Source organism: Pleurodeles waltl, chromosome 6 (assembly GCF_031143425.1).
Source record: "Pleurodeles waltl isolate 20211129_DDA chromosome 6, aPleWal1.hap1.20221129, whole genome shotgun sequence".
Classification (NCBI taxonomy): Eukaryota; Metazoa; Chordata; class Amphibia; order Caudata; family Salamandridae; genus Pleurodeles; species Pleurodeles waltl.
Window position 1 is genome coordinate 335,540,076 of NC_090445.1, and position 18,118 is coordinate 335,558,193.

General features: G+C 41.6%; 1 protein-coding gene across 4 annotated transcripts in view; it reads left to right on the forward strand.

The window, feature by feature from the left end:
• Nucleotides 1-18,118, forward strand: part of CPNE6 (copine 6) — a 438,030-nt gene that overhangs the window by 203,952 nt on the left and 215,960 nt on the right. For all 4 annotated transcript variants that reach the window (XR_011204812.1, XR_011204813.1, XM_069238206.1 and 1 more), the window contains one exon: nucleotides 13,454-13,611. Coding sequence is in view for 2 of the 4 variants with exons in the window: in XM_069238206.1 (XP_069094307.1) it covers nucleotides 13,459-13,611 (153 nt within the window). In the remaining 2 variants the exon portion in view is untranslated. The remainder of the gene's footprint in view (nucleotides 1-13,453; nucleotides 13,612-18,118) is intronic.

Genomic DNA, 18,118 nt, shown 5'->3' on the forward strand with positions numbered 1-18,118 from the left:
GATTGTCTCCGCATGAAATTCTCATGGGCAGGGCTATGAGACTTCCTGCAGTTCCCGCAAACATGCTTTTGAATATTACAGATGATATGGTGTTAGACTACTGCAAAGGACTGGCTGACGTGGTTCGCTCTTTCTCTCACCAGGTGGAAGCGACCACCTTGTCACCGATCCAAGGTCCAGGACACGCACTGAGAGCAGGTGACTGGGTCGTGGTAAAGAAGCACGTGAGAAAATCGTGTCTGGAACCCCGTTGGAAAGGCCCTTTCCAAGTGATCCTGACGACAACTACCGCTGTGAAGTGTGCGGGGGTTCCCAACTGGATTCACGCCAGTCACACAAAGAAGGTGTTGTGTCCCACAGATGAGGAAGTTGAAGCGCTGAAACTACCAGTGCCTGACAAAGCAGTGCTGAGTGCTGAGACAGAACAAAAACGAACTGAAGGCGAGCAGGCAGAAATCGGAGAAAAGGAGATATTCTCTGACGACGAAGACACCAACTCGCTTGGGGGAGACCAAGGAGAAAGTTCAGACAGCGACGAAGCAGCTGAAGGTGACAAACAACCTGAAGCAGCTGAGGGTAGCAAAAAGCCTGAAGCAGCTGAAGGTGACAAGGAGCCTGAAGCAGCTGAAAGTGATAAAGAGCCTGAAGAAAGTAACGGTGACGAAGGGCTCGAAAAAGGTGAAAAAGCAGGAGAGCCTGATCAGAGGAGGGCTTTCCCAGAAGCAGACGATACAGAAAAAGAAAAGGAGAACGTGATTGATTCCCCAGAAGGAGGGAACGAGGCAGAACAGAACGAAAAGGTTCAAGCTTCCACAGAAAAGACAGCAGGTCCATCAAATGGACACGGTGCAAAGAGAAGACTAAGGCCCTCATTCTGACCTTGGCGGTCTTTTCGCAAGACCGCCGAGTTACCGCCGCGGTGAAGACCGCCGACCGCGGCGGTATGCCGCTGTGCGCATTCTGACCGCTGGGAGCGTTCCGCCGGAAAACCGCCAGCAGCCACACTGGCGGTCGGCGGGAAAGTGGAGACTGGTCAACCTCCACCGCCACGCCAGCAGAACACCGCCCACAGAATTACGACCCACATTTCTGTGTGGCGGTCTTCTGTTGGCGGTCTTCTGTTGGCGGTCACCTCCCCATGGCTCCCGGAGGACCAACGCACAAGGTAAGTTGACCGTCCGTGAGGGGAGGGGGTGGGGGGGTGTTGTGTGATGTGGGCGTGCATGGGGGTGTGCGTGTGAGTGTGTAGAGGGGGTGTGTGAGTGCGTGTATGCGGGCGGGGGTGCTGCTGTGTCTATGGGTAATGTGTGCTGTTCGGCAGGTGCGCATGTCTGCATGTATGTGTGCGGGTATGTGTCCCCGTTGTGTATGTGTGTGTAGGGGGTGTGTATATGTGCATGTTGGGGGTGTGTGCATGTCGGGGTGCATGTATGTGCATGTCGGGGTGGGGGTGGGGAGGGGGTTCGTACCACCTCTGGGGGGTGGCAGGGGGGTGGAGGGTGTGGGGGGAGGACTCGGGTGGGTAGTGGGGGGTGGGGGAGACCCCTATCAGTGCCAGGGAAGGAATTCCCTGGCCCCGATAGTGCTTACCGCCATGGTTCGCACGGCGGTTCCCGCCCGCAAGAAACCGCGGCGGTAGGCAGGGTCATAATACCCTTGGCGGTCTTGGGACGACCGCCGGGCCGGAGTGCGCAAACTCCAGCCCCGCGGTCATGACCGCCGTGGCGGTCGGAGTGGAGAAGTGGCGGTCGGTCGCGGCGGGGACCGCCGCGGTCAGAATGCCATTTTTAATACCGCCGGTCTGTTCGCGGTCCGACCGCCGTCTCTCCGCCGACCGCCAGGGTCAGAATGAGGGCCTAAGTATCTCACCAATAAAAGAAAGGGGTAAAGAAAGTTTGGGCGACGGAGGAAGGCCAAAAGTGAAAGAGAAAAGAAAGGAAGTGACTGTCGTGGAACAATCGTCAAGTGAGGAAAAAGACTTGACAAAAGAGGAAAGTACCAGCGAAGCAGAGTCGAAAAGAGAAGCAAAATTGAAAAGGAAAAGGATACCAAACAGGAGATATTCTGGTCCTGAATGGGCATATGCAGTCAATGATGATTGGACTGACAAGTTTGTATCTTTAAGCATCGAGAACGAAGAAGAAGAAGAGATACCAATAGAAAAGAAAAGTTTCATAGACTCTGTCGATTGAAAGAGTAGTAAATGATATTGCTTGCTACAATCTAACGTGAAAGAAACAACCAGCTGAGACATTGTTAAACCGGACGAGACTTGCTAAACTGATAAAGACTGAGTTATTGCCGAATTGAGACAAATGCTGCTAACCGATAAGTGACTGGCCTTTTGAAGAAGACGGTGTGAACATTGCGCTTGTTCAGCTCTGTAACTGAATTGCTAAATAGTTTCTTTTATAGGTGCTTCTAGCTCTCTGATTCTATACAGATCATGACTAGGTACGCTACGCAAAATAATAGAAAGAAATATTGTAAATATGTGTGTATAGGCTTGGTAATTACATGTGTAATAATAATAATGGCAATTGTGTTTGGAATGCATGGAAAGGGTGAAAGTGAGAATATCGAGGCTTCTACTTTTGCTCCTGTTACTGTCACTGAACTAACACCATTGAAAAGACTAGCATTGGATGAGAGGCTCTTGCACGATAAGAAAGAGCTTTCGTATAACGTTTTCTATCGCCTGCTAACAGAGTATGTTGAGACTATGGATGCGAAAGATTGTTATGTGTGTACACAGATACCGACATCAGTAAAGGAAGGGGTAACTTATCACCACATGCCTCTTACATATGGGATTACATGTAGTATAGTAATGTCTAGGTTTTATGGTCAAACTAACATACAGTATTTTTACTTGAATTATGATGTTACCTTTGCTTATGTTCCTATAATAGCACAGCTAAGCCAGATTGCTAAAGATTGGGATGCTAAAATAATGAGGGAATTTTTCGAGCCAATGCAACCTTTTGAAACGGCTCATGCTCATAGGGAGAACCTTACTTGCTCAGTCTCTGCTGTAGAAATAAGCTTTTTAGATCGCACAGATGATAGAAGAGCACAAAGGAAGGCGAAATTAGAAAAAGAGCTACATAAGAGGACTTCAGTAGATAACTATGATTTTGCTGCTATAAAGACACAAGGGAAAATAGCTTTAGATGCTTGGCATGTAGGGAAATTTTGTATATATCGAGGAGAATCTTATTATGACAACATTTTTGTAGGAGCGAGTGAATGTAAACATACGTTTATTTTTAAGGCCAAATGGACATTCATGATGAACGGACTTGACCCTGTCATTCCAGGTGTATATTACATTTGTGGGCATAATGCCTATTATCGTCTTCCAAAAGGATGGTGGGGGGAGATGTTATTTGGGTATAGTGTTTCCAAAGGTTTATCAGCTGGATGACGTATCGATGATTCAAAAGACATCTGGATCCCATCGTATCCAGAAAAGAGAGACCGCAGCTGCTGTGGTAGGTGATATATTTGGAGCCATGATTCCTTCATTGGGAGTTGTGTTGAATTCCATCAAGATACGAAAGTTGTCTACTATAGTGGATAACATGTTGACAAAGTTTTCAGGTGCTATAATCCTGATAGATGCTGAACTTGCAGCGGAAAGAGCCATGACTCTTCAAAATAGGCTTGCTTTAGACATTCTTTTAGCAAAGGATGGAGGCGTTTGCAAAATGATTGGTGCCCGACACTGTTGTACCTATATACCCGACAATAGTGTGAAAATTAAAACTATGCTTGCTAATCTAACAAAAGAAAGTGCAGATTTGAAGGAACTGAAAGAACCAGGAGTGTGGGAGAAGGTTGGAAAAGGACTTGCTTCAGTGGGACATTGGATTGGGGGAATTTGGAATGGAATATTATTGAAAATAATAGAAGGAATATTAATAGTAATAATTTGTGTGTTTGGAATTTGGGGAATAAAAAGGGGAATAATAATGATTATGGAAAGAATTAAAAGAAGAAAAGAAGAGAAAATTATGAAAAGAATGGCAGAAGAATACAAAGCGCAAACTAGGGGAACTAAAAGGAAAAGGGAACTGACAGAATTTTAATGGAATAAAATTTGTGGGCATGATTTGTGTGATGACAAGTAGTCATCAGAGGAGGGATTGATGAAGCAGAAAATGAAGGTTTTGATTTATTAACGCTTAAACGTAGTGCCGAAATAATCATGTGTGACTTTAACCGAATTAATAAAGATTGTACGGGGACAAAATGTGCCCTCAGAGTAGTTTGCCAACATTTATACGCGTGCTTTATATAACGTGGTGTATTAGAATTGCACTAATCCGACATAATCATAAACGTGTGCTACGATTTGCTTGTTTGAAATGTTTTAGCTTAGCATTACTTTAGCGGAGGCTTTGGCCTAGTTGCCTGGTCTCACGGTTTAGATGCTCGTATTTTTCCACTGTGCTAATAAACGTGTATTTTTGCTTGAAGCTGTACTTTTCCACAGAAAGTGTTCACATGCTTATCTTAAAGTTAGTGCCAGCCTGGCATATTTTCTCTTTAATTCAAGGTCGACTTGCAGGTGCGGACAATGGAGGCTCTGAAAGTGAGCTAATTGGTAGACAATGTTGCAACTTGCGTACCCATCTCCAAGGATAATGTATGCTTAAGTAAAAGCTTGAGAACTGTCGTTTTTGATTGGTCAATTTGAAGCTAACCTATGAACCCTCCAATGGAGACCCTACTGGATTCGAACTGTTGTCTATAAAAACCAGGTGCACGAGAAGAAGGTAGCCATTACGCGCTATGATTGCCATTGCGCTATTATCTCTCTCTCATCGGACATCCCGCCATTTTGACTTCGTAGCTATTATGGCCCACTTTGCTGCGACGCCATTTTGAAAGAGACTTTGATGCTTTCTCTAATCGAGAGAAAGAGACTTTGATGATTCTTGCCCTAGAGACTTTAACTTTGATCCCTTTGCATGAAGTAGTAGTAGTTTTACCTTGCCGCCGTGAGGCAATTGCCCCGTCCACCCCTGCCCCTTTGTCCCGTCCTATGATGACCGAAGAACGATACCTGTGAGACGAAGACTTCCTTGTATGCTGATCGTAATTGGTAAATATGAAAGGAAATTGTAAAATTGCATTGTGTTTCTTTTAGGTAACCAACTGCTGATTTTGACAAGGTCCCTAGCTAGGAGTTTTCCAAATTAATGTTGCTAAATTGTTTTCGCATGAAGTCCCACATGCAGATGCTAATTTGAGGTTAGACGAGGATTCCATATGTCGCACGATGCAATTTGAGATCTTGTTATGCTGACTAAATGTATGCCATTAGTTCATTACAGATTATCGTATTAGTGATTTGCATTGCTATTATTGAATGCCTTGTGATTCAAATGCTACATAGATTACACTTGTTTCGCCGCTATGGACAGCTATTAATGTTCATATATGTTTATCATTTGGTGTTGAGACACATTTATATCGTGCTAGCTTTGTTAATATAGGGAAATAAAATTCACTAACTTTGAATAAACTGGTGTGGTCATTCCTGACTGAAAGTTCAGGGTTCGTCGAAATGTATTCTGGATTAATTGTTAAGTGTTATGTTGATCAAGGTATTGCTTATGTTCGTTATTGATTATTGATTTTAATGAAATTGATTGATTAAGAGTACAAAGAGTTCCCACTAAGTCAAAAGATTCATCGGCCTAAAGAGCGTCCGAACACAGGTAAATTATTACTACGGACCGCTCTAGCACACCCAACAAGTCAAACAATGTCAACAGCAACTGAAACTTAGCTCAGAGAAATAAGGCGGGCACATGGAATAACACACAAGGGCTGCAGAAGAGCAAGTGTAGCTGACACAGAACACTGCACACAGAGGTGCCAGCTTCCCTCAACACATGAAGAGCGGAGGCTGCGGTGCTGCAAGCTTACTGCACACTGAGGACAGGCACGCAATGGTGTTATGTTGTTATTTAAGTTTAGAATTATTATTAGTCAAGTTGGAAACTATTGTGCTAGCGCGTGGTTGTTGCGTGGCTCCATTCCGATTCGAGGGAGGTAGGAGATCGGAGTTGGTGAGAGACACGCGTGCTGCGAGCACGACAGTTTTGGCAAGCCTTTAATATTTGTATCCTACAAATAAAGCAAGAATTAAAAGTACAAAGTCTCCGACTTTACAGAATTGGCGACGAGCTACTTTGACGAACCTACGCAAGAAAAGGTGTGCGCGATACCGGTAAGATCTTACCCGACATTGGAGTTAGAGCGCACGATCTTACCCTACGCTGGAATTAAAGCGCACAATATCGGTAAGGCTTGCCGAGACATTGGGAAAGTGATTGCGTGTACTTTATTCATGGACTACTTATAAAATTAATACAAGAAAACATATTGTAGAGGCGTTACCGTTACTCCAATCGACCTTCAAGTTGCGCTCTCCATTCCAGCGCCACAGTACAGGATTTGACACGTAATAAGTGCTCTGACGTGTTCACGTCGATTAAAGGAAAGAACCTTGGCAACACCTTTGTTTAAACTGAAGAGTGTTAAAGCAGGAAAACTGAATGTTTTCTCAGAATTAGTGCAGAGGAAAGAGTGTGTCATCGGATACGGAGCAGATAAGCAGGAACAGTTTTAACCTACAATTGACAGATTATTGGAATACTGGTGTTTTGCAGGTTTGGGAACTGAATGGAAGAAAACGTCACTATTGGTGACATTTTTAATACGGTATTGTGAATTCATCACTGAATGAATTCCCTTGTACACAGCTTTGCATAATAATATTTTCAGATGGCCACACAACAATTTTCCCTTCAACCCCCATAAGCATTTTGGCCAGCAGGAGCGAGTCCATGTATGAAATGGACAGAATGGAAATCGTACTTTCTAAATTTTTTGGAGACTATTGACGAAGAAGGAAAAATGAGTTCGGAGAGGAAAAAAAAGATTTTTCTACATTCTGTGGGACCTGAAGGACTAAAAGTATAGGAATCTATGACAAAAATTAGTGGCAGTGGGGACACCAATGTATTTGAGAACGTGTTAAAGGAGTTTGATAATTATTTCGCACCTAAAGTGTGTATAGGCATTCTAAGATACAAATTTTTTCAAAGGAAACAAGAATGTGGTGAGACTGTGGATGAGTATGTAGCTGCGCTCAAAGCATTGGCGAATGATTGTAAATTTGATCATTTGCAAAGTCAGTTAATTAGAGACCAAGTAGTAATGCATACCCGTGATCCAGCAATTCAGGAAAGATTGTGGATAAATGGAGATGCTAAATTGGATGATATTTTAGCTATAGTTAGGAAAGCTGAGTTATCAAGTCGTAGTGCGAAAGCAGTTAAAACAGATTATAATGATATTAAGGAAGATACAGTCAACAAAATAAAGTATAAGGGGATAGGCAGCACAAAGAATGAAAGTGAGAAGAACCAACAAGCATTTAAGTATGATGGTCAAAGGTGTTATCGTTGTGATAGCACTTCACATTTAGCTTCTCACAAATATTGTCCTGCGTTGAAGCAGAAGTGTGCGGCGTGTGGAGTTATAGGGCATTTTGCTAGGGTGTGTAAAAAGAAAAAGAGGAATAATAATGTGAAGTATGTGGCTAGAGTAAGTGATAATTCAAGCGAAGATGAGAGTAAAGTCAATAGAATTAGGCAAGACAGCAAAAGTATAAGTAAAGATCAAATGTTTGTATTTAATGTTCAGGAAGAGTCTATTGGTAATAAGAAGAAACCAGTATGCTTAATGCGCATAGCAGGGGTTGAGATTCAAGTTTATGTTGACTCAGGTTCTCCTTTTACTATCATTAATGAGGGAGTGTGGAAGTCAACATTTGTGGGAAAACTAGGTGGTAATTTACAAAAACCTGATATTAGCCAAGAAGGATTTTCTGGAGAGAAGATAGATTTGTTGGGTTTCAGAGAACTTACATTTGTTTTTAAAAACAGGAAATCTGTGGGGAAGCTATACGTAGCAAGGAAGGGACCTTCAGTCCTAGGTTGGAAGGATCAGGGAGACTTGCACATTACCCTTGATCCGAATAGTCCTGAACCAGTTATGATAGTGGATGAGGAAGAATGCATTGCAAATGAAATGTTTTAAAAAACTCCCTAACGTTTTTAGTGGGAAAATTGGTGTTTTGGAAGGTTTTGAACACAGTATTGTACTTAAAACTAATGCCAGTCCAAAGATACACAAAGTAAGGAACATTCCCATTCTAATCAGGAGTGAAGTGGAGAAAGAATTACATAAATTAATGGAAGCCGATATCATTGAACCAATTGAGTCTTCTGAGTGGATTTCTCCTGTAGTAGTAGCTAAACGCGCAAATGGACAGATTTGTTTATGCATAGATTTATGCCACCTGAATAAAAATATTGTAGTGGATACATTTCCTCTACCAAGAATTTCAGAGATGTTAACATTAATTAAGGGAGCGAAATGGTTTTCCACCATAGATTTGTCTGCAGCATACCACCAGATCAAATTGAGTGAACTAAGTAAGAAGTACGCTGCGTTTATTACTCCAGTGGGGTGTTTCCAATATAAAAGACTACCGTTTGGTTTAGCTTCGGCAGCTGCCATCTTCCAGAGGTTAATGTATCAGTTATTTGGGAAACATACCAATGTGAGATGTTTTCAAGACAATATATTGCTATTTGGCAAAGATAGGAGGGAACATGACACAGTTTTGGGGGAGGTTTTAAGTATTTTGGAAAAATAAGGTTTGACTGTAGAACATTCAAAGTGTAAGTTTGGAGTACAATCTGTAACTTATGTTGGCCATGTGTTATGTGGGGATGGTGTAACCATGAAACCTAAGCTGGTGGACGCCATTCTGAATTCTCCACATCCTACGTGTAAAGAGGATATTAAGTTGAGTTCTATGCGAAATTTGTGAAGGGTTTTTCTGGCATGGTGTACATCAGACAATTGCTGAAAAACCATGTCAAATTTGATTGGTCATGTGAATGTGAGATGGAGTTTAAAGATGTGAAAAAAGCAATTGCACAGGCTCCTATTTTGAGTATCTTTGATCCTGAATGTACAAATGTGGTAACTGTGGATGCCAGCAATAAAGGTTTGGGTGGTGTATTGACACAAATTGATGCTTCAGGAAAGGAAGTTATAATTGCTTTTGCTTCTCGTGCATTATCACCGAATGAAGAAACATTTTCGGTAATAGAGAAGGAGACACTTGCATGTATTTGGGCACTGGAGCATTACAGATCTTTTGTGTGGGGTAAGGAATGTATTTTGCGAACTGATCATAAACCGCTAGTGAAATTACTGACCACTGAAGGAATGTGTAAAGCATCAGCGAGGATTGCAAGAATGTCAATGCGCCTGCAAGATTTTGTTTATGAAATCGAATATGTTCCTGATAGAAGTAATGTGTTGGCAGATTATTTGTCCCGAATGCCTACTAAGATATTAGAATGTGATGTGGGTAAAGGAGAGGAGTTACAAGTGGCATTAATTCATGATGGTGATGCCATAAGCATAAAAGAGGAGGTGTGGAAAGAAGAATATTCTAAAGATAATGAGTTACAATCATTGTCGGAATGTGTGATGAAAGGTTGGCCTAACAAGTCCAAAATTTCCAAGGTGCTTAAACAGTTTTGGGAGGTGAGGTGTGAGCTTTCACTTGTTCAGGGAACTATTTTTAGAGGCAATAGAGCTATACCACCAAAGGTATTTAGAAATATGATTTTAAAGTTATGTCATGAAACTCACTGTGGTATAGTTAAAACAAAACAAAGGGCGAAGAGATGGTATTGGTGGCCTGGAATAGATATTCAGGCTGAAAGGGTTGTAAGGGAATGTATCATTTGTGCTAATTCAGATAAGACTTTGAATACTTTAAAACCGAATATGTGTGAACCTATTGTTCCGAGTAAGCCGTGGCATACTGTTGCTATTGACATCATGGGTCCCATTGGGAATCCTGGAAGGTATATTATTGCTATGATTGATGTTTTTTCTAGGTGGCCAGTAGTGAAAGTTGTGGATAAAGTGGACTCTTTGGAGGTTTTAACATTTATGGACAGTACTTTTGTGGAGGAAGGTTTACCTGTACAGATCATTAGTGACAATGGGGTACAATTTACGTCTGCCTTGACGAAAAAGTATTTTGAAAGAATTGGGATTAAACATAGAGCTACATCCTTATACAATCCAAGTGGCAATGGAATGATCAAAAGATTTAATAGAGTTATGAAGAACGCAATTCAGATTGCGTGTAAGAATGGGGACGATTGGTCAGTTCAAATTTATAAAACACTGTGGTCTTATAGAACTTGTTATCATGAAGCTCTTGGCTTATCTCCTTTTGAGTTAATGAGAGGCAGTGTACCAAGGACAAAATGCAACCCGGAGTGGTTGTTGGAGGTTTCTGAATGTAAGGTACCTTTTGGGAAAGTGAGAGATCAAATCATGAAGAAACATATGGTTTATAAACAGACTTTTGACAAGAGAAGAGGTTCAAAAAGAGATGTAGAAATTCGTGTAGGTAGCTGGGTTAAAGTGAAGAAACCATGGAGAGTAAGAAAGGGTGAGAGTCAATTTTCAGAACCTATTCAAGTAAGCAAAGTTTTACGTAACGCGGTCCTTCTGAGCGATGGGAAGGTATGGAACCTTAAAAGGATAGCGGTGTTTAAAGGTCAGCCTACAAAGGGATTAAATATAAGTGATTCCCTAGATGACATTGGAGTAGGGAAGAATAAATTGAACGACAATTTGGAAAAGGAGTTATGTATGAATGACAATGTTGAGAATGATGTGTATAGAAGGAATCTGGAGCAAGTTGTGGAAGAAGAACTTTTGGAATGTGAGGATGTTCCGACATGTGTTGCTAGTGATGTAGGGGATTGTGCTGAATCTATGGAATTGGGTAATACTTCCACTGTAGGTAGTAACAATGAAAGTACAACTCGTATAGGCAAAAGAATTTCTTCAAAACCGAAATGGTTGGATGATTATATTTTGTAATTTTATTATTGTGTATTTTTTACTTGTAATTATTTGTTTCTTATTGTTTTGTTGTTCCAATTGTTTTTAATTTTGTTTTTAAGGGAGGAGATGTGTTATGTTGTTATTTAAGTTTAGAATTATTGTTATTCAAGTTGGAAACTATTGTGCTAGCGCGTGGTTGTTGCGTGGCTCCATTCCGATTCAAGGGAGGTTGGAAATCGGTGTTGGTGAGAGACACGCAGCACGCACAACAGTTTTGGCAAGCCTTTAATATTTGTATCCTACAAATAAAGCAAGAATTAAAAGTACAAAGTCTCCGACTTTACACATGGGTAGTGGAGGTGCAGGTTTCTCATTCATGCAGAACAGCCACAGAGCAGTCAACAGCAGTGCCAACACACACACCTGCTCCCGCCCCCACAAAACACAGGAGGGCAATAATGGTCACGTAGGCGAGTGAAAGGTGCGGTGTCAACATTTTTGACAATACAGTCTCATTCAGGCAATGGCCTGCGCGCTCTCCCTTTCTCTAATCGCTTTGCTTCGTGATTGCTTTAGTTGTAGAATGTAAAAAATACAAATCGTGTCTACTTATCATTAGATGGAAAAAAAATCAGGAAGGTATATGTCTTTACCATAGACGTCAGTACAGAAAAGCCATTTCAAGTTGTTCTAGGTGTGTATGCTTGGCCTGTTAGGAGGAGAGAGGGAGAGGGAAGGAAGTTCGGGGGTGCCTGGCCTTGTGGGAACAGAGCTCGGTACCCTCCGTGGAGGCATCAAGGAGCCGAACCTGCAGCCTATTCTTGTGTTACTAGGAGGGCTCTCAGCTTTGTTCAAAAAGACTTCATGAATCTGGCTGTGAAGTGCTGTGCATTGTAGCAGTGTGAAGCGAGGAAACTGCACACCTAAGAATTGGGCCCTCAGTGGCAGAGCTCATGCCTGTTCCGTTATTCATATCTTTGCGAGTGTTCTTTCCCCTTGTCCGGCGAAGGGAACTGAAACAAGATTGGTGTAAGAGGAAAAAAGTGGCCAGGTTTAACGAACCTTTAGCAACCCATCTTAAGGCACCAATTCTGTACATTTCAAAAGCCTGCCTGTGTTTGTGTTTGAGGGAGGTGGAGGGGAGAGGGGAAGGGTGTCCTGCAGTCACCTGTCCTCCTGCCAAGGACAGGCCTCAGTGTTCGTCTGCCTTCGTCTAAATGTTGATGATTTTATGTACACAGAGGCAGTTTGCTTCTCCTCTCTAATAGGGTTTGCGACTGTCCAGTGTATATAGGTGTTAGTGTACAAGTGTATCAGTGCACTTTGCTTCCATCCATATACATTGCAGCAGGATGCACCCAAAGGGTTCCAAGCAGGCATCGAATACACAGCTTAATGTACCACCCCAATGACATGGCTTCCGGTTGGTTGTGCTAAAGAACCACTGTGCCTGAACTAAACGTGGAATAACAATTACACTAACCCTTGATGTGGAACTCTCTCCAGGCCTACCAGGTTTGAATTCTACAATACTTCCTAGTATCTGTCATTCTACTTAAAACCAGTCTAATTTAGAAGCTGATACAACAGCTCTTCAGGTTTAAGCGGCGGGTATCTGTGTGCAAACCACAGGACTCCGATTCAAGTTCCAGTGGGATAACTAAGGAGCGTTACACCATTCACTTCAGAGATGAGCCTGCCATTACGAATACCAGTAAGAAAGATTACTGTGTTAATGGACCTCTGCAGAGATCTGTGTTTAACCTGCAGTCTACTGTCACTTGTTCCAGTAACGTAGCCCGTTTGCTAATGCATCTGCTGCAGATATGTTTGTGTAACCTACTTGTGAGAATATTAATATACTTTTTATATTTATTGAGAACTGTGTAGTCATTCCAGCTTTATTGCTGTACATACCTACAAACAATACCTACAAACTATTCCTGTTGGAGTTTTTATGTAGAGGATAAAGTGGTGTCTGCAGAACATGAGCAATTTGACATGAACAAAATGATTAAGACAACAGAAAAAACATGCAACTTTGTACTTTTGGCACAAATTATATACTGTAGGTACTTAGTACTTTGTTTTTGGTGATCTGAAAGGTATAGTAAGAAAGTCCAATAGGTTAATGCACTTGCTATTTAGAGTTGTGCATCATCTCTAGAGCATAGGTCTTAGTCTGAGTAAGACTGCTCAGTGCATTAATGCACCTCATGCAGAGACTTTGGTACACCACGCAGGTCTCATATTCCAATTCCATCTGATTGACTGATCAGCTCATTCTCTAGGCCTGCCTAACTTGCAGTTGATTGGTAGAAGACAATCCTTCTTTGGATTTTTTGGGGGAAGGGCTACAACCTCTTTTAGAGGAAACTCCTCTGTTTAAGAAACGTCCACAGTAATTGCAATAGCCCAGAGTGTATTGCATGGTAACACAATGTTGACTGGTGCATGTTTGCCCTCTTCTCTTTTGCAGGCAGGATGTCGGACAGCTCAGAAATCCAGCCTGTGGCTTTGGGGGCCTCTCGGGTGGAGCTTCGAGTTTCCTGCAAAAATCTGCTGGACCGAGATACCTTGGCCAAGTCCAACCCGTGCGTGATCCTGAAGCTTTGTTCTGAGGGGAAGTGTAATGAGGTAAGGAAGGTCAACACATCCGCAAATTTAAATGCTGGAAACGCCGATTTGGCCCTTCACCTTTCTAGGCAGGCATATGAAGACCATTGCATTGGTTAGTTTTAACAATGCTATTTTAACGCACCTTTCATCATTGGATATAATTCACTTTATAAAATGCTAGTTATTGGTCTGCAGTACGTTCTATTTATGGTCTGTAGATTTACAGATTACCTCTCTGTATTAACAGATAATCGCCAAAAGTGGTGTTATCTTGGTTAAAGATGATATCAACTATTTAAGTGAAGAATTATACCACTGTGCAAATGATGGATTATACTGTTTTTTCCTACATATGTACATATGTATTTGTTGGATTATGTAAAGCGATACATCCTGATTCTCAAGCAAATGTGCAATAATCAAGGCATACTTCAAATGAATAACAAAGAAAAAGAAGATAAAACCTTCAAAGCCCCAGTGCCCTGGGGGAAGAGGCAGGTGGGGCAGGGGGGCAGAAGACTCAAATAATCCCACCTACTTCTTAAGATATCTCTTTTCTAGTTCGTTTCAGAGATCAGTGAATTTATATATATATATATATATATACTGTGAATTGTTATTACGATTTTTTTCCACTTTTTTGTGGAAACTTACGTTATTTTGTCTTGTTTCCCTCTTTATAATACTCACAATTGTAAAGCGTAATGCTTCAATATAAAAATACTATAATATAATAGGATGAACAATTAAAGAATTTGGAGAATTTGTGAAAACAGAAATGCTTGTTTTATGGGAATATCATCTTGCAATGTTTCTAACAAACGTGTATTTTTGACTAACAACAAACCTGTATTTTTGGCTAGCACATCATCATGCAATTATTACAAAACTGCAATGACACAACATCATTGCTCCTTTTTTGTTATTCCTTTATTGTGAATGTTAGCATCTGGTTGGGAAGATTTTGTATACCTCCGTGGCACCAAGAGATTCTTTCTAGCGTTGGGTGTCTGTTATCCTTTCCTAGTGACAGATTTAAGGCAATGTTCCATGCAGGTAAGATTGACAGAAGGTCCCGGTTTGGGTGGAGTTTAAGGGCAGAGTGGAGCATTGATGCAGGATTAGAGGTAGAGTTCTGGGTGGGCTTGGTGCAACACGCGCATTTTACTGGTAAGTGTTTCCATTTGCTGTTTTACATATACAACTGAAATAGTGTGTTAGGAAGTCTGGCCCTTTGGCTAAGAGCCACTATTAAAATCCCAATTCTTGTCCAGAGTAAATACACTGCTCCTTTTAAATGAATGTAGATCATCCTAGTGAGCTGTAGGACCCGGGAACTGTTCACTTTTAACTGAACACCTGAGTTGTCTCTCTGCTCTATACTATCTCCAGTTTGTTCTCTGATGGATGATGCATCATGGATTCCTAGTGTTCAGAGTTGTCTTTTTATGTCCAGCATTTTTATATGTTTGATATACTTACATAGAGGGGATTTCAGCCACTTCTCTCCATCCATTGGTTTGTTTTTGTGCCATTCACATGTTACTTACATCCACTACAGCATACAGCATACAGCATGGGGAAATAGGTAAGTCTACTTCAGCCTCTGGCTACCTTCAATTTGAGTGACTGCATTTAGCTCTTTCACAAGGAGGACATCCACACACAAGGTAGTTCCCTTCAGTGCCAATGTTTTTGGTTTTACTTTATTATTACTTTAGTGTTGCCTTTGTTTATAGAGCCTGATGTGATGGCAGAACTCATTCTACCACAGGAGAGGACAGGGCACATTCCAAATGTATCAGTTCCTATCTCCTGAAATAATGTTGTAAATTCCTTTTGTAGTGGCCTTCAATTATCCGACAACAGTTCACCTAAACTCTGAGTACAAGCTCATGAAGGTGCTCTGTATTTCTTTCTTTCCTTCCTTCCTTTCTTCCAACAAGAGTCTGACACGCATGCAGACCAACTAGCTTTTTTATGTCCGTAAGCCAATACCTTTTGTCTTTACTAAAATTATCTGTATAACATAGTTGCCTATTGGAGTTTTCAGCTAGAATTCATCCACTAGTCTGTGGTTCTGTCATTCAGTTTTGTCTTCCACCCACTCCAGCACGCATCACATAGCAATGTGTCTGTCCATAACAGCCATTGTCTGACTTTACTATGAGTTACGGCTTGCTGCCCTTTCACAAGGAGCAGAGCAACACCCACCGTTTTTCCTTCAGTTCCAGGAAATACTACAGCAGTGTGTGCTTTTTTGAGACCAAAACAACATTTCTGCCTTTAGCCAGTGTTTTTGGTTAGACTGATGTGGGCCCTGCAGCTGCCTGAACAATACAGTATTGCAAAAACCAGGCCAAATAAAAGCAGAATCCCCATAAAGCTGGTGGCCAATGTCAGACCTATTGGCTTTACAAATGCTTGTTTAATTATTTTATCAGTTTAATTATGTAGGACATTAAATTAATTCCAAACCTCTTTGTACAGTGTACCACTCACTCTTACTGTTTTTATCTTTCTTTTTTCTCTATTATTTTTTTCTCTACCTTTCTCACTCTCTTTTGCCCTCTGTTTCAATAATTGCGTTCCAGTAATCCCAGCACTATGAAGTACAGCTGAACCCGCCCTCCTAGCCCCAGTACACACCTGGGGCCACTTCTTCAAATGTAATGCAGCAACATGACTGTGCAATCCTCTGTCAAAACCTGCCACAGCAAAATACCATATTTTCCTTCCACTTCCAAGTTTGCTCACTCCTCACAATTCTCTTCATTTGTATGCTCGACAGCCACTACTCTTCTCACTTGTGCACCTGTATCATTCCGTCTCTCTGCAGCACTCTTTCACCTCTACTGAGAGTTTCAACAGATGTCTGTGACAGGTGGTTCCGTCGAGGTACTTCTAAGGGCCGCCTTGTTCTGTTGTCTGGTTAGTGATTGAAGGCAATGGTGGATATCCATCTCAGTCTCTTTCAGCGAGCTGTAGCTTTCACTGAGGCAAGGACAGTAGCGGGGCAATCCATGAAAGATACGTCAGGACAGTCAGGCCTAGTGCTAGCAGAGGAAAGTGGGCAGCCTGCTGCACCGCACTCCGGATAAACCAACAGCAACAGGGTCCGCGCAAGTCTAAATTATGTTTAATGGACTGGCAGCCAGCTGCAGCTTATAGTCACAAATTTAGGGAGTTAGGCAGCTGCCTACTATCATGCACCCCCCTGCATCTCAGAAGTTCAACTGTCCAGTCAATCAAGCTTTATTAGAGTTTTGCTCCTCAGATAGGAATCTCTTACAATGTACCGCGCTCTTTACTGCCTTCATGAAGATGAGACACCTCACAGTGTTTGCGAGACTGGCCTGAGGCCCCTGGCCTCATCTGAATCACATAGTAGATATAATTACTGCAGTCAGATGCCATTCAGCAAAGTCTGTGAAGGCTAGCAGGTGGAGAAGGTTCGTCGATGAACTTATGAAGGGTCACCTGCCAGCCATCTCCACTTTCATCCTTTTTAGAGGAAGGTTCTTCCTTCAAAGTGCTTGTAATGATGGTATATTATTTATAAAGCACAACAGCTGCACCTCGGGGGGAGAGAGGGGGAAGATCAGAAGCCGAGAAGTAGCAGGCCATGGGTTTGGCTTTAAATCCAGGCTTTCAAACCATGGGCAATTTCGAGAAATTCTTCTACACTTGCATTGGAATTCCTTAGTTTGGGAGCAAAGTACAAAAATGCTTTTCTCCCCAGTCGTGCATTTTTTTTTATGCAAGGGACCGATATCAGCAGTGCTTCTGAAGAACGCAATAGTCATGTCTTACCCTTTTGACTTCAATGGACCCTCACTTAATCATTATTGCAATCTGCGGACCCCCACTGAATGGATATTCGAATCTGGGGACCCCCAATGATTCATTATTGAAATCCTGGGACCCCGGTGTAAACAGTTTCATTAACTTGCACAACAAATCAATAGACAAAAATAAGGAAACGAGCATTCTTCAAATAGACAAATAATGAAATATTTTACTTCATTCTCAAACAAATTTAAAAAAATCAAAATTTCAATTCTCATGGAAAGGTTGGAGCCTTTCTGAATTTAATTGAGGTCAGATATCGTCCATACTATATTGTGTTTGATGTTCTTGCACTGCTGCCAATAATTAATCTGAGGAGGCCAACCTAATGTTTAGCATCTCAATTTCGAATTCCTTCATATTTACAGAACATTTAAACATGCTTCTTTAATTATACATATCTTATTAATTTGTTACTATTATTTAATTTTCTATGGAGTGGCAGCTCCCCTGAGTAGGTGTCATTGATCCCCAAGGGCCCACAAATCAAAAGTTTAAAACCGCTGGTCTAGGATACTAATGGAGTAGTCTAGATTGAATAAATAATGAACCTTTTTAGGTTTCGCGTATCACACAGCGGAAATTATCTGGTTGCAAAAGACCTATTACAGTGGACTCATAGCCTACCTATTTCTTAGCAATGGTTGGCTTTATTGTTATTCTAATTTGCTAGCTT